The 18,044-nt window shown below is 37.0% G+C and overlaps 1 protein-coding gene across 1 annotated transcript in view; it reads right to left on the bottom strand.

Moving 5' to 3' along the window:
- The window catches only part of BMT2 (base methyltransferase of 25S rRNA 2 homolog), a 63,497-nt gene extending 46,111 nt beyond the window's left edge, over positions 1-17,386 (bottom strand). Inside the window, exon 1 of the mRNA XM_043968567.1 lies at positions 17,106-17,386. Coding sequence (XP_043824502.1) covers positions 17,106-17,265 — 160 coding nt within the window. The 5' untranslated portion in view covers positions 17,266-17,386. The remainder of the gene's footprint in view (positions 1-17,105) is intronic.
- Positions 17,387-18,044: the final 658 nt, after the last annotated feature.

Below are 18,044 nucleotides of genomic sequence, written 5' to 3'. Positions count from 1 at the left end.
ATGATTATATTTTAAGTGATACTCTAGGCATTTTAAAGTGATTCTAATCCAAAATATAGCTTAAGGAGTATACATCTTTTTTTTGGGGGGGTGAGGCAATTGGGGTTAAGTGACTTGCCCAGGGTCACACAGCCAGCAAGTGTCAAGTGTCTGAGGATGGATTTGAACCCAGGTCCTCCTGAATCCAGGGCCGGTGCTCTATCCACTGCACCACCTAGCTGCCCCTGTAATGATTATATTTTAAGTGATACTCTAGGCATTTTAAAGTGATTCTAATCCAAAATATAGCTTAAGGAGTATACATCTTTTTTTTTGGGGGGGGGGGGGGGTGAGGCAATTGGGGTTAAGTGACTTGCCCAGGGTCACACAGGTAGTAAGTGTTAAGTGTCTGAGGCCGGATTTGAACTCAGGTCCTCCTGCCTCTAGGGCAGGTGCCTTATCCACTGAGCCATCTAGCTGCCCCTAAGGAGTATATGTTTGTATGTAGGTGTGTATATATATATCATAAAGGCTACTTATAAAATTCGGTATTTTAAGTAAAATTGTAAATCAAGGCAGCTAGGTGGCGCAGTGGATAAAGCACTGGCCCTAGATTCAGGAGTACCTGGGTTCAAATCCGGCCTCAGACACTTGACACTTACTAGGTGTGTGACCCCGGGCAAGTCACTTAACCCCCATTACCCCGCAAAAAAACAAAAAACAAAAACAAAAAAAATTTAGGGGGCAGCTAGGTGGCCCTGCCCCAAATTCAGGAGGACCTGAGTTCAAATCCAACCTCAGACACTTGACACTTGCTGGCTATGTGACGCTGGTCAAGTCACTTAACCCTCATTGCCCCACAAAAAATAATAATAATAATAATTTTTTTAAAAACTGTAAATCAAAAGGTTTTAAATGTGTTTTGTTTTTAATTCACAAATATTTATAGATTGTTATAGTACACCTTCACGGAGTGGGGACAAAGTAAACCAATTAAGTAAAACTAACAATATAGTGACTTCACCTGAAAGTATATACAACATTCCATATCCTTGATTAAAAAGTTTTTAACAGAAATGTATTTTCTCTCTCCTACCTCACACCCCACTGAAAAAAATGGAAAAGATAAACAAATTCCTTGTAACAAATATGCATAGTCAAGCAAAACATTAAATTCCCTCTTTGGATATATAAAAAATATATCTGCCTCCTTCTGCACACTAAATGCATCACCTCTATGTTAGAAAGTGGACAGCATGTTTCATCATGGTTCCTCTGGAACCAGATGATTACTGAGTTTTTATAGCTTTCACAGCTGTAATTTTTTATTTTTTTTGGGGGGTGAGGCAATTGGGGTTCCATGACTTGCCCAGGGTCACACAGCTAGTAAGTGTTAAGTGTCTGAGGCCAAATTTGAACTCAGGTCCTCCTGAATCCAGGGCCAGTGCTCTATCTACTGCGCCAACTAGCTGCCCCCACAGCTGTATTTCTTGTTATTGTCTAAATGTTCTTAGGCAGTTATTATATAAATGGTTCTCATGATTCTGCTCATTTCATTCTATATTAGTTTATAAAATTCATCAAAACTGTCCTTTTTAATAATACATTGTTCTTCTGGTGGCTCACCTTCATTTCTCATCAGCCTGAACTCTGGGTTCCTTACCATGCCCAAGAGACCTCTTTACCCCTTCACCATTCCAGCCCTGGAATTCACACCTTGAAAGTACCCTCTGCCTATGCAGCTTCTCCCTGGGATTGGATGGCTCCACTTAAAAGAGGATGTCCAGGTCAGTCACGTTTCCATTTTTCACCAACCTGTATAACTTGCTACCTTCATTATTCCCTGATATGAAGACCTCTACCCCACACTTCAGCTTCCTTTAATGCACCGTCTTTCCCTATTAGAACACAAGTTCTTTTTTCCCTTTCCTTTCTTTTTTTTAAGGCAGGATAGTGAGGGTTAAGTGACTTGCCCAGGGTCACACAGCTAGTAAGTGTCAAGTGTCTGAGGCTGGATTAGAACTCAGGTCCTCTTGAATCCAGGGCAGGTGCTTTATCCACTGCACCCCAATCTATCCTTTCTCTTATGCTCCTTCTTCCCCTTTCTGTCTTGTGTACAACTAGGCTCTCTGGGGAAAAAAAATTAAAAGTACCATACACTTTTAAGTTTAATCTGCATTATTAACATTTTCTCCATCACATTCTTAAATCTAGAAAATTAGCAACAACAAAAATAAAAACATGATTAAAAGAGATAAAATAGGGAAACTATATTTTATTGAGAGGTAGCATGAATTAAATGGCCTAACATCTAACTAATTAAAGGAAAAGCTAAACAAGTTAAAATGAAACAGTAAAACTGTAATAGTGGGGAAACTTCAACTTACCCCTCTTTCAGACTGAGAGAAATTTTAAAAACAAAAATAAGTCAAGCCCTGAATAAAATTTTAGCAAAATATGATATTGCAGGTCTCTTACCATTACTGATTGAGAACAAAAAGGAGTAAAACATATATTTCTCAGCCCTGAAAGATGCTTTTATTTTAAAAAATGTATGTATTGTTACAGCATTAAAATAAAATGCCCTTAGAAATACAGAAATATTAAATATATCTTTTAATAACCACAATGCAATAAAAACTATATTCAGTAAAGGGCAACTAAAGAAAGGATCAAAAATTATTTGTGGATTAAAGAATCAATAGGTCAAAGAGCAAGTCACAGAAATAGTAATTTCATTAAAAGTAATAACAACTGGGGCAGCTAGGTGGCGCAGTGGATAGAGCACCAGCCCTGGAGTCAGGAGTACCTGAGTTCAAATCTGGCCTCAGACACTTAACACTTACTAGCTGTGTGACCCTGGGCAAGTCACTTAACCCCAGGTGCCTCACTAAAAAAAAAAAGTAATGACAACGATGAGACAATGTATAAAAATCTGAGATGAGGGGGGCAGCTAGGTGGCACAGTGGATAAAACACCCACCCTGGATTCAGGAGGACCTGAGTTCAAATCCAGCCTCAGACACTTGACACTTACTAGCTGAGTGACCCTGGACAAGTCACTTAACTCTCATTCCACCCCCCCCCCCTCCCAAATCGAGATGCAGCCAAAGCAATCCTTAGGGGAAAATAAATCTCTCTAAACAATTTCATTAACAAAGATAAATAATAAATGAATTGGGCATTCAACTAAAAAAGAAAAAACCCCAACAAATTACAAAATTCCAACAAAATCAATAGAAATTCTGAAAAATAAAAGATTAACAAAATTAAAAGTAAAAAGCACATCAAACTGATAAATAAAATTATCTGCTTAAAAATAGTCAATACAGGGGGCAGCTAGGTGGCACAGTGGATAAAGCACCTGCCCTGGATTCAGGAGGACCTGAGTTCAAATCCAGCTTCAGACACTTGACACTTAATTAGCTGTGTGACCCTGGGCAAGTCACTTAACCCTCATTGCCCTGCAAAAAATAAAAAATAATAGTGAATACAATAGAAAAACTAGTAACTAATTTGATTTTTTATAAATTAGAAAACCCACTTACTAGCTGTGTGACCCTGGGCAAGTCACTTAACCCCAATTGCCTCACCAAAAAAAAACAAAAAAAAACCCACCCAACTAGAATCAAAAGTAATAATCCACAACAAATAAAGGAAATTAAAAGCTATTTTGCCCAACTATATGCCAATAAAGGACAGCTTAGGTGGCACAGTGGATTAAACACTGGATTTCCAATCAAATAATTCAAATCTGACCTCTTGACACTTACTAGCTATGTGACCCTGGACAAGTCACTCTACCCTATTTACCTCACTTTCCTCATCCAAACCATTCTAACATCTTTGCCAAGAAACCCCAAATGAGGTCATGAAGAGCTGAAATGACTGAACAACATGTCAATAAAACCAACAAATAAAATGGATGAATATTTACAAAATACAAAAGGCCAAAATTTACAGATAATGAAGAGAGTTTAAAAACCTAACATCAGAAAAGGAAATTCAACAAAAAAGAAGTCTCATAACACACATACACATGACCAAATAGATCCACAAGCAAAATCTACCATTCAAAGAACAATTAATTCTAATATTATAAATTATTTGCAATAGCAAAAGAAAGCTACCAAATATTTTTTTCCTATGATGAAAATATGATCTGTTTTTTTGGTGAGGCAATTGGGGTTAAGTGACTTGCCCAGGGTCACAGAGCTAGTGTTAAGTGTCTGAGGCCGAATTTGAACTCAGGTCCTCCTGAATTCAAGGCCAGTGCTCTTTCCACTGCACCACCTAGCTACCCCTGAAATATGATCTTGATATCTAAACTAGGAAGAGTTAAAACAGAAAAAGAAAACTGTGGAACAGTATCCCTAATGAATACTGCTGTAATACATATATAGACAGCAACATATAAAAAGATTATACACTATAACTAGGTTGGACTTATACTAAGAATGCAGGGTAGGTTAAATATTAGGGAAAACACTAACACAACAGACAATATTAATAACACAAAAAATCCTATAATTATACGGATAAACACAGAAAAAGCTTTTGACAAAATATAACACATTTCCATTAAAAAAAGAATAAATTGCTGTTACTTAATATAAGTGTTGTTGGTGTTCAGTCATGTCTGATTCTTCCATGACTCCACTTGGAGTTTTCTTGGCAAAGATACTGGAACAGTTTGCCATTTTCTTTTCCAGCTCATTTTACTGATGAGGAAACAGGCAAACAGGATTAAGTGACTTGCCCAGGGTCATACTACTAGTATCTGAGGTTGGATTTGAAATCAGGAAGATGAGTCTCCAGGCCCAGCACCCCATCCAGTGCCAACTAGCTGTCCAATACAAGTACCATCTAACTAAAGCTGAGTCAGCATTATTTGTAATGAAGATAAACTAAAGGCCTTTCCAATATGATCAATAGTAAAACAAGGATGTAATGAACTTGAGAGTATACCTACCAAGATATACAAATTAACTAAATGAACACAACAAAACACTACAGAAATCATACCTAAATAATTAGATGATTACTATTTGTTCACTGGTAGCCCAAACCATTAATAAAAATGACAATATTAGCTAAATCAATTAACTTATTTATTGCCATAAAATTCAAATGGTCAAAGGATTACATTTTAGAGTGAGAAAAATAATAAAATTTATCTAAGGAAACAAAAGGTCAGGAATCTGAAGGGAAATAATGAAAAAAGTGAGATGGTACCACACCTCAAACTATACAGAGATTAATCAGTAGAACAGAGTAGCAATACTACATAACATAGTATTTAATAAACCCAAGGACCTACATCTGGGGTAAAGGACTCACTATTTGACAAAAACTACTGGAAAAACTGGACAGAAGTTTGGTAGAAATTAGGTTTACACCAACACCTCCCATCATATCTCAAGATAAAGTTTCAAAACTACACTTAACTATTAAAAGTAACTTCATAAACAGAAGCAAGGAAGAAATTCATATGGATACAAGATGAGTTTATGATCAAAGGAGAGGATTTCAGAAAATAAAATGGAAAATTTTGATGGGACAAAATTAAATTTTTTGCACAAAATTAATGTCATGAAAAACAGTTAACCGGGGGAAAAAATCTTTGCAGCAAGCTTCTCATATCCAAGAAACATAAGGAACACATTCAAATATATGTGTATATATTTATATATTTATATGTGTATATATATATATATATATATATATAAAAGATCAAGGGACATTTCTCAATAGTTATATGATCGTGGCATATGAATAGGCAGTTCTCAAGAGAAGAAATGCAAACTATCAACAACCATGTAGAAAAAGATCCAAACCATTACCACCAAGAAATGCAAATTAAAGTAGCACCTTATACCCATCACATCAGCAAAAATGAAACAGACAAAATGGCAATCATTGGAGAGACTATGAGAAAACAAATATATTAATGCAATTGCTCCAGCTATTGTATTGCTTTCTCATTTCCCATGCCACACATATTTGTTTATCTTCTATTTATGTGTTATTATATATTTATAATGTTTAATCCTAAATTATAAAGTGCTCTGATTTTTTAAAATATAGAAATTGGAGATTCTGATAAAATAGTTCATTTAGCCTGCTTATTAATGAACATTTTACAAGGTCAAATATTTGATAAAATAAAATACAATTCATACTTCCTATTTTTCCTCACAATAACTCTAAGATCCCTTTTGAAAATATATTGGGGGGGGCAGCTAGGTGGCACAGTGGATAAAGCATTGGTCCTGGATTCAGGAGGACCTGAGTTCAAATCTAGCCTCAAACACTTGACACTTACTAGCTGTGTGACCCTGGGCAAGTCACTTAACCCTCATTGCCCTGACCAAAAAAAAAAAAAGAAAAGAAAAAGAAACTATAAGGGGGGTGGGGGGTGGGAGGGAAACAGAAGATAAACAATCTACCAACAGTCAAAATTAGTGGTATAGACAGGATATGGTTTAATTCTGACTCATCTATTGCTAAAGATTAAAGCTCAGCTGACTGCAGCTTACAATAAATAATCAAGTGAAAAAGTCAGTTACAAACTCAAAATAAAAAATTCTCAAATTTAGGGGCCATTAACTTACCTAACTTTGGCATGAAGTAACATTAACTACCTGAAACATCAGTCATTTAGAGAAATACAGATTAAGATGACCTCTAAGACATGAACTTACAACCCACAAGAATGGGACAAATATTCTAAAAATGGTAAAATACAAATTTTTCAGTGTTGTGAGGAAATTGGTGTTCTAATGTGATAGGTGCAAATATTTTGGAGAACAGTATCCTGATATACAATAACAAAACTTAATATTTTTGGCACACAAATTCCACTGTTACAGTTCTAACAACAACAAAAAAATCATACATGGACAAAAATGACCTATTTGTACAAAAATCTTCATAGTTGTTCTATTTGTAAAAATACTGGATACATACTTTCTATAACAGCTGGGAAAAAATCTAAATAAATTCTGGCATATAACAATAGAATATTACGATGTTGTAAAATATTATTACAAGGAAATAGAGAAAAATCCTATATGAGGTAAATACAGAGTAAAAGCAGGACCAGAACTGTACACATTGATGGAAAGAAAAGATGACAAGCCCAAACTACATGGTCTGGGATTATATAAGGGGAGGAGGAGAAGAAGGGCAAGGGATGGAAAAGGCCTAAAGATGGTAGAAATTCAAGAAGGACTGGAAAAGACAGAAGTAAATATTTTTGTTTATTAGGTCTAGGTTAAGTTTTCCCCCTTGTCTTATAGTCAGTCAGTCAGTCAGTCAGTCAGTCAGTCAGTCAAGAAGTATTTATAAATGCTCACTATATACCAGGCACTGTGCTAAACACTAGGGATTAAGAAAAGGGCAAAGGACAGTCCCTGACCTCAAGGAGCTCATAATTTAATGGGGGACACAACATGCAAATATTGTACAAACTGTAAGATAAACAGCAAAGAATAAAAATAGGAAGAGTATTAGAATTAAGAGGAATTCAGAAAGGCTTCCAATAGAAACTGGGATTTTCTCTGGGACTTGAAGGAAGCCAGGAGGCAGAGATGAGGAAGAATATACCAAGCATGGGGAACAGACAGTGAAAATGCCCAGAGGTAGTCTTGTTCCTCATGTTTGATTGTTTTTGCTAATACTTCAATTTTTCATTTTAAAAGTAATTTCTTCAAGAGGAATCAAATTATTCATACTAATAAAATTAGGTATATTTAGTCTCAGACATGTTCCATTTTTAGAACAATGTTTCTATGACTCTTCCCTCTCCTTCACTTTTCACATATCAGCTACCAGTTGATTTTCTATCTCTGCAACATCTCACATTTGTCATCTTCTATCTACTCCCATTATTATCATCCAAGTAGACTACTCTAATAGCTTTCTAAAAGGTCATGTCTATTCCCACCCCCACCCCTTACTCTCCTCTAGTTACCTCCAATCCATTTTTCATATTGCTGCCAGAATAATCTGTATGCACTAACCTGCTCAAAAATCTTGATTGGTTCCTGACTGTCAAAGGAATTTAAATTTGCCTAAAATTCAACACCATCCTTGATCTAGCATTGTACTATATATTATACTCCATCAAAATTGGCACAGTTCTTGTAATATACTTGTGTTTTTATGTTATAGTTATTAATATGTCTTATAGCCCCATTAAGCAAAGTTCATCATGGCAGGGACAGGGTCTTATCTAAATTTTTCATCTCCTCCAATGTATAACATGGTGCTATGCATATATTAGGCACTTAATGTTTAATGAATTTAACTTTTAAGAAGCTATTCAGAATCATAAGATTTATCTTAATTTAGGCTTAATATGCTTCATATCAAGAAAGCCAAAGACAAATGGGTACTTTCATATTTAGAGGATTATATATCAGATTTCTGAAAATTACTAAGTATAATTAAAAACAGTCTTAATCCAAATTGCAAGATTTATTTCTAATCATATGTAAAAATTGTAAAAGACTGAATGACATGATGAATAGAGAACTAGTCTTATAATCAGAAGACCTGAATTCAAGTCCTCTACACATACTGATCGTGTGACCCTGAGCAAATCACTTAACCTATAAATGCTCTTGGCAAAACTCCAAAAATATAAGCTGCCAAAGGTGCTGACTTGCATTGGTAAAGAATGTTTCCTTACTTGGGAATTCCCCCAGACTAATGAAATGATAGGAACTCTTCCTAGCCTTATGGACAATTGTTTTCTTTAGAAGGAATATGTAAAGGGATTAATACTTGTAAGTACATTTAAAATTAGCAAAGAATATACTGTCACAGACCAGGTTAATGTGTTAGTTTTGCTGAAATGTTCCTTTTTTATATTTGTTCAAAAGATGGCTTTTTGGGTAGAAGAGAGGGTGATCCTTAGAATTGACAGTGCTGTAAAAACAATATATTAGGTTTTTTCCAATTTAGCAAAATATGTTAAAAGGGGAAGTGGTTAAGGCAGGATCTATATAACTAAATAGTTAAAGCAAAATTTGTCGATATAGATGTGTTATTTCCTCTCATTAGAAAATGTTTTTTAAGCAAATGGAAATCTACTGTCAAAGGGTAACACATTATGATCAAACATAAGAAATGCTGAAAAACAATAGCACTTTCAGCACTTAACTTCTTACTCTACCTGTTGTATTAAAACCAATTAGCCCATGAACACAGCAGTGTAGAAAGCTGTTTCACCCCAAGGATTAAAACTATTCCCTTAGAACAGCAGCTCTGTACCTTTATGGCCTCAGAACTCCTTTATACTCTTAAAAATACTGAAGAACCCCCCCCTTCTACACTTAGAAATTAAGGACTCCAGAGAACATCTGTTTATGTAGGTTATATCTATTAATTTTTTTACCATAATTAGAAACTAAAAACTAATGTTTCACACATTCATTAATTTTAAAATAATATACCCATTACCATAATAACATAAATAACTTATTTTTATGAAAAGTAACTGTTTTTCAAAACAAAAAATTGGGAAGAGTACCAGTGTTTTATATATTTTTGCAAATCTCTTTAATATCTGGCAAAATAAAAGACAGCCTGGATTCTCTTAACTGCTTCTTCATTCGATCTGTTACAATGTTATTTCAATTGAAGTATATGAAGATAATCGAGCATTCTTTCCAAAGACATGCATATAGTTGGAAAAGGGAGGTCTTAATCTTATGAAAATAGTTTTGATGGAGAATGTGGTTCTGGGACCACACTTTGAGAATTGCTGCCTTAAATTTTCTTAAGCAAGTGACACAACATTTCCCCCCTATGACAAATGACAGGTTTAGTTAGGAAACACAAACTGAAACTCAGAGAGATGAAATGATTTTCTCATGGTTAACAGTGATAGTTGGTGGCAGAAACATGCCTAGATCCAATCGTTACACAGCAAGATTTAATTTTTTAATTCATTTATTTTGTTCAACAAATATTTATTAAGTTCTTACCATGTGCCTAGCATACAGAGGCAATATAATGTATTAGTGGGCAGGTCAACCTCATAGTCAGGGAAATCTGAGTTCAAGTCTTGCCTCGGGTACACCTTAGCTTTGTAAACCACGAGCAGGCAAATCACACAGTGACAAAGGCAACTAACTCTTTAGGACTTCGGAGGCACATCAGACACCGCCCCACCCCCAATGAAATCACAGGTCCAGGCATTATGCTGGGTTCTGGGGATACTAAGACAAAAATAAAATAGTTCCTGACTTCAAGGAACTTGCATTCCATGGAGGGGAACAGGTACACAAAGAATACAAATGGGAATTGGGGCAGGGAGAATTTAGGAAGAAAGGATGGCACTTGAGAACTGGGAGGATGGCAGTTGAGCCGATCCTTAAAGTAAATTAGGGATCCCCTCCTATGTTGTCTGGAAGACATTAATAAATGCTATGGTCACATGGTAAAAGCTCAAAAGAATCTGCTGGAAAATTAACAGCCCAAACTCTACCTACCTAGTGGACACTGATAAAATATAATGTGTTAAGAGGAGTGGGAGGGTGTTGAATTCTTGCTAAATCCAATGGTCTTTTCATAATCCTTGGTTGTCTAATCTCCTCTTTGCAATTTTACATAACAACAATAACAATACCAAGGCTTTATATAAAACCTACCATGTTCCAGGCACTGTGCTAAGTGCTTTAGAAATTATTATTTCCCAGAAAAAAAAAAAGAACTGTGGAATATGGACGCAGATTGAACCATACTATTTCTTTTGTTTTGGGTGCTGTTATTTTTCTTTTTTGAGGTTTTTTCCTTTTTGCTCTGATTCTTCTCTTATAACATGACTAATGCAGAAATATGTTTAATGTTATTGTACATATATAACCTATATCAGATTACTTTTGTCTTGGGGAGGGAGAAAAATTTGAAACAAGAAATCTTATAAAAACAAATGTTGAAAACTATCTCTACAAGTAACTGGAAAATAATAAAATACTTTTATAATTTTTTAAAAAAGAAATTATTATTTCATTTGATTCTCACAACAATCCTTTGTGTCAGGCACTATTATTATTGTCACTTAACATCTGGGGAAACTGAGACAAACAGAGGTTAAGTCACTTCCTAAAGGTTATATAACTTTTAAGTGTTTGAAGCCAAATTTGAACTCGTCTTCCTGACTCCAGGCCCAGTCACCATCCTCCCCCTCAGATGTTATATGCTGAATTTTCCTGGTTCTCTTAGTCCTTTATAGAAAGACTAGAAATAGAAAGACTATTCTTTCAGGGACTCATACTTCCTTATACTAACTTGTGGATATCTATTAAGGATGATGGTCCTCAGTCCTCTGAGAAGGCATCTGCTCTTAAGGGCTTGAAGTCTATGGAGGGGCCAATCTGAGTATCAGAGGTTTGACTTTTCACCCAATCTCGCCCTTTCCCCTACCTTTTCCATTTAGGCACCATCTCAATTTTAACAAGAAAAAACAAAACAAGCCCACTAAACTCTTCTCTAAAACAGCTTCCTTAAGTATTCCATTTCTTTTCTTTTCTTCTTTTTTTTTTGGTGAGGCAATTGGGGTTAAGTGACTTGCCCAGGGTCACACAGCTAGTAAGTGTCAAATGTCTAAAGTCGGATTTAAACTCAGGTCCTCCTGAATCCAGGGCCGGTGCTTTATCCACTTCACCACCTGGCTGCCCCAAGTATCCCATTTCTAATGGTATTACCTTCATCATTCAGTCTTCTACGCTAAAAATATTGGAATCATCTTGGATTCTTCCCTGCTCTATATCCAATGCATAATTTTTTCCTTCAAAATGTGTTTTACATTTTCTCCTCACCACTGTCATCAATTTGTTGCAGGTTTTTCTCACCCTTCAATGTGGGTTACTTATAAAAGTTTACTAGCTGGTCTTCTTGCTTCTAGTCCCTCTGTTCACTTCAATCCATCTACTCCAGATATTTAGTTTCTCACTTTGTTCTATAACTTATATCTAAAGATTTAAAGATTTTTTCCTAAAAGTACAAAGTTCTTAAAGCAAAACTATCACTATAATAAATCCCAGTACAGTTCAGAAATTAGTATAAAATAGGCTTAACTTGCTCAATGAAGCCTTTTAATATCAGAATTAATGTCATAAATTATCATGTGTTAATGACACCCAACAGCAACTACTGGGTAATACTGAGGTTTCAGGCTATTTATTTATGTGAACTTCAAGAAACAATGTATGAATTCGAGGTAGAAGAGAATGTAAACAGCAAAGGAACCAGTTTCAAGACAAGGTTTAAATTTAGGTAAGCTGAGCTTTTTAAAAAGATGGACATTACACTTTACCTAGATTGCTAATCAACTGGGACATTTGAAAAGTAGAACGAGTGGATCCTGCAAGTGACACCCTGTTCCAAGAATAGTCTCTCCTGATTACCAAACCTTCAATTGGTTCTCATTTGTCTACCCATTTTCAGCTACTAGTTATAACTAGGCTGTGCTAGATTTTATATGGGCCTATAGAAGAAAATGATTTGGAGTTAACTATACAGGCTAAAAAATGAAGTTATATACATATAGTCTTGGCAATTAAATTACGAGTAAATGTAACATTTATTAAAAAAAACAATAAAAACTTGACATTATGTATAGGCAAATCAACAGAAACAAATCAACTTTTAAGTTTTGTAAACATTTTTCATTTTTACAATTTGTAACTGTAAATCAAGATACTCTACTAATATAAAGAGATTTTAAGACAATGTACTATTATGTACAATTGTTTACCAGTTTATGGCTATCAATTAATAAAATGTTCTAGGACAAAGCTAACCTAACCAGCCCTTTTATGGATAGGGTTCACTCAATTCTGCTGATCTAGCAAAGATGATATCACAAAAGGTAGTACTTTTTTTTTTTAAGTGAGGCAATTGGGGTTAAGTGACTTGCCCAGGGTCACACAGCTAAGTAAATGTTAAGTGTCTGAAGCTGGATTTGAACTTAGGTACACCTGAATCCAGGGCCAGTGCTTTATCCACTGCGCCACCTAACTGCCCCTTAGGTAGTACTTTTCTGACTGTATTAGGATGGGTATAATTAAATTCTACTTAAAAAAAAAAAAAGGTAGCAAAAAATAAAAGAAATCTGAAAGATTCTGTTGGGAGGAGGAGGTTAGGGGAGTGTTAAATTTGTCACATTAACTCTATTTCTTCCTTTGGGCCTTTTAAACACCCCGGGGGAAAGAAATCCAGAAAACTCTTAATTAAAAACAGGTGATTTGCTACTTTAATTCTCCCTTAAGGAATTTCAAATCTCTGTTCTGGGGGAAACTTGAATATCCATCCTGGTTTTTCTTTGAACTCTCTTCATTTTTGTCTTTTTGACTCATCTACTAACTGCTATGCATATCTCACAGGATTACAGAATTAGACTTAGAAGTGACTTTAAGGAATCATCTAGTTCAACCTCAAACCCCCCCCCCTTTTTTTTACAGATGAAGAAACTGGGGTCTAGATAGAGAAAGGAACTTGCCCAATCTTACAGGAAGTAAAAGTAGAAGATCTAGAATTTGAACACAAATCCCTCAAACTCCAAATTCAATCTGCTTACCACCACACCCACCATACAGGGCCTCATTCTTACTCAGCCATCTGCTAAGGAGAATTTTAATCTACCTAGAAGTACATTATGTTGGCCAATCTACCACTCAAAACATGGTTTGCACTTGCTTAGTCCCACCAGTTAACATCGTTTCCTTTCTGGACTTAGTTTATGAAACAAATAGATCCTGAGTTTTTCTATTTTAGTTGTTTTAACACTCTTTGTTTTAACATATAATCTTACGTGAAAAAATTTCCCATCACTAGCATTCTAAAGTATATATCATATTCAGTACTGAGTGTTAAAACACTGACTAAAATATAAATGACCACAAGACATTAAGAAAAAGTTAAACTATGGAAAATAACAATTGTGCTTTTAATGCCAATAGCTATTGTCGTTTATTCAGTCTTGAAGAGTTGATATGGACACCCAATAAGTTTGGAAAAAGAGTTGTCAAATATAATGGAAATCATTCATGGCTTCTTTAAAAGAACAGGATTGTGGGAAAAATAATACAAAGGCACCTGAAAAAACACATGGCTCTACTTCAGTTCTCAGCTTGATGTGTACTTATCAGGCTGATCTGATTAAACAATGAAGTCTTTGTTTGCAAAGCAAAACATGCTGTTTCTTATTATAAGCATGTCTATAACTCCTGTGATACATTTAAAAGATTTTTGGTTCATGTGGTAGTCTGGGTTTTAAAGTTCTATACATCAAAGATAAAAACCATCCTTACACACAGCCAACTTACAAATGTCCTTTATAAAAACTCAACAACCTTCCTCGAATCCTAGTCTGTGACAATGTGACTATATTGGGCAGGAAAGGAGCAAAAAAGGGTTGGAGTCCAGGAGGAGGAGAAGGGAAGGAAAAAGAAGCAAAGAACACCCTAGAACTCCCCCAAGGCCACTCCTTCCCTTTGGCCCAGGGGGGAAGGTAAGAGGTAAAAAACAATGAAAAGAATGCTCCTTTTCTTACCACCCTAGGACTTTTTATTCTTCTTACTACATTTTCCTCAACCTCCCTTAGTCCTACCCCACAATCCACTACTCCAAGCCCCCAATCCTTTATTTAGTCCCTACTTCAACCACAGAAAATAGCCTAAGGCAGTTCTCCCTGCTGCTGGCACTTAGAGCAGTGGGAGATATGTCCTCGGCATCTTAAATTGGAATTCAGAACATTCTCCAACCTTGCATCCCCCAGTCTCCATACAAGAGTACTATAATTTTGGTACACTACTAGCTAAAAAGGATTTGGTGGACTAGCGTAAGAGCCCCAAGTCCATTTATAACTGTTTCTATAGGAAACTGCTTAGTATTCCAAATAATCTAACATTCTAATGAACTTTGAGAACACTACTTGTGTTTGTTGTATTGGGATAAAGCTCTAACATACAAGAGAAAAACATTTTAAAATGTTTAATTATGTACAAAATCTAGTTACTCTTCTATAGATGTCATTAACATTTTTACTTGTGAGTTTCATATCATCATGCTCACTAGGATAATTTTGTCAGAGACAATTGATTAACCAATAAGGTTTTTTGTGTTACTGGAACAAACTGACAGAGACATAGAAGTCTAAATCAATGGGAGAATCCAGAATCCAACAGAAATAATTAGCAAGGTCTAGAATCTTTTAGGCCTGCTAGAATTTGGACAAAAGCAGAACCAGGTCTTTTTAAGTATATACAAATGGATATAACTTTCAACTATGAACTCTAATTATCAACAAGTAGTGTTCCCATGGTTAGCATTCAGGTTTAAAGACGTGTTTTAACATGTGGGAACTAAGCAAGTGCAAGCAGTATTTTAAGAAATCATCACACAAGTTTAATTAGTAGCCTGTTAAAATTAGTAGAACCTATTCGTTTATAAAGGGGAAAAGTAAAATATTGGTACGAATGGAAATTCTAAATCATATACTTTCCATTGATTTCCCTTCCCTAAGATGCACTTTGCATAAATTTCTTATATATTTTGCATAAGTTATCAAGACAAACATAAATATTCACTTATTTCCTCATCTTTCCAAACAATGTAAAAATCTATAACAAATGTCATTATGTAAGCGCATTCTCTGAAGATCAAGAATGATGCAACAGTTGCTATGGTAACTGTTCCTTTTATTGAATAAATTGTGGGTTGGGGATAAAACAGCCCTTTAAAAAACAAAATATCTACATTTCAACTATGCCAGTAAGATTCTTTCCCAGTGCCACCTACTAAACCATTATGGGACAATCTTTTGGAGCAGCAGATTATTTTATAAGGCCTGGGTTCTTAAGAAAAGGAAACTAGTTTCAAATTTGTCAAGTTTTATTTGTGAGAATCAATTCATGATTGGAGAAACTAAATGGTAAAAAGGAACAAGGATACTTAGTTGTAAGTTTCCATATTTAGCCAGGTTTATGTATATATTAAACTTTTCACAGGAAAACTAAATATAAGATTTATACCACAGGATTGTACTACAAACATGTTACACTGTAGGCAAACTAAAAATAAGGCATGTAGAGTGGGAAAGGAATCGTCATTCTGCTAGAGATGAAATTCACTGTAAGAAAACTGCTTCCTAATCATTGGAAGGAAAAAATAATAGCACTTAGTTTATCACTGAAAAGATCGAATAGTTGCTTATAAGAAAAATCAGTCATCTACCTCCCAGTTTGCCCACCTACATTTCAAGGCTCTAACCATGTTTATTCCTTTTTATTCATTTCCCTCAAACATAAATAAAAGTTAATAAGGTTCTTCAACTAGCTCCTACCACTTTGAAAGGTGCCACTTATGCACCACTGATTGTGGGACGGTGGCCTCTTAGACACAACCAGTGGAAAAGATTGATATTAAAGACACTGATAAGGGGATCCATCAATTTCAAAAACTCATTATTTAAACAACTCCCTCTCCTTCCCTGACTGCTTCCCTCTCCCCAAGTCAAAAAACATTTTTAATACAGGAAGAACAGTATTAAAACTGTATTAAAAGGGGGTGGGGGAATATGGAATCCGCTTTTGAAGAACACCACACCCACGCAGCAAAAAGGCCCGCTGAGTTCGCAGCCCCTCAAAAGCCAGAGTCCCAGTGAATTATTTGGGGGTGTGAGGTGGGAAATAGGGGGCAAGCGAAAAAAGAGGATAGTAGCAGGAAAAGGATGAGGGGGCAACTTTCGTCCTCCTGGTGATAACGGTTTTTACCTGGTCTTTTTCCTATATCCTGTTCTTCGTTATACCTTTTCAAATACTTTTTATTCATTCCCCCCCCCCCCGCCCAGATACTGGGGGCAGGGGTTCCAACAGTGACCTTAGCTAGCCTGACTTGGGGAAGGGGTGGAAACACTGAGGAGGGCACTGCTTTTCTTTCAGCCACCCCCCTTTTCCCATTGCCAATGTCCCCCCTCCCCGAGTTCTTCTGAGGTGGGGGGGGGGATGTGAGGGAGTGCAGAGGTTGGGAGGCGACGAGTGGTAATGGGGGTGGGGGGGAAAGAGGAAGGTAACGACGGGCAACCCCGCCCCCTCCCCCCCCCCAGCTGTTTACCTTCGCGGTACTTCTTGCGGAGCCGCCGGTGGACGCTCTTTACCAACCCCGAGAGCTTCTCCTGCTCCAGCTTCCGCTCCTGCTCCCGAGGCGGCTGGCCGCCCGGGGGCCCGGCCCCCTGCCTTCGAGCGGCGCTCCAGCCCCCGGCCCCGGGTTCCATGTCCCTGCCACTGCCACTGCCACCGCCACCGCCACCGCCGCCGCCGCCCGCCGCCCGCTGCTCGGGCCCCAGCAGACACTAGCACGGCGGAGCGGAGCAGCGGAGGAGGCAGCAGAGGCAGCAGCGGGAGAAGGGGGAAGAAGGCGGAGGAGGAGCAAGAGCAACGACAGTCCCCCCCACCCCCACCCCCGCGGCAGCCGAACCAAACGCCTGATATGATTGGTGAAATTTGGAGGGCTGGGCGGAAACGGAAGGGGCCAAAAGCCAATCATCATGCAGCCCCGGCGGCGGACTTGGGTTATTTGGGAAGGCGAGCAGCTGGAGGGGGCGGGGCTGGGGGTTGGAAACGCTAGGCCCCAGCTCTGAGCTCTTTTCCTACCCCCCTCTCCACTTTGCTCCGCTCCAACCCACCAGATCAGAAGCGCATGCGCATTCTTGGTTCCCTAGATTCGCTGCGGTCTGGGGGGGGTTCTTTGCTTTGTAGTTTGTTTTCTATTGAAATACCTGCCCTTTTATCGTATTTTAACTAGCCTCATCAAAAGAGAATAGTGTACCGGGCTCAAAAGGACCCGTACCAAACTTTGACCAAAATGTACCTTGATTAACGCAGGTTTCTTTTAGCTGTGTGGTGTTATGCAATTGTCTTTGTTCCTATAAAGCGATTCCTTAAGCTTTTCAAGGTAATGGTAGTCTCATTTTGCAGACTGAATAGTTAGTCTTGTGTCTTGAAGCCTTTTCACCTACATTATTTTTATGTAAGCCTCCTAAGAGCCCCGGGA

This window comes from Dromiciops gliroides, chromosome 5 (assembly GCF_019393635.1).
Source record: "Dromiciops gliroides isolate mDroGli1 chromosome 5, mDroGli1.pri, whole genome shotgun sequence".
NCBI lineage: Eukaryota > Metazoa > Chordata > Mammalia > Microbiotheria > Microbiotheriidae > Dromiciops > Dromiciops gliroides.
The sequence above is the reverse complement of the archived record's forward strand: the minus strand, read 5'-3'. Positions and strand labels throughout refer to the sequence as shown.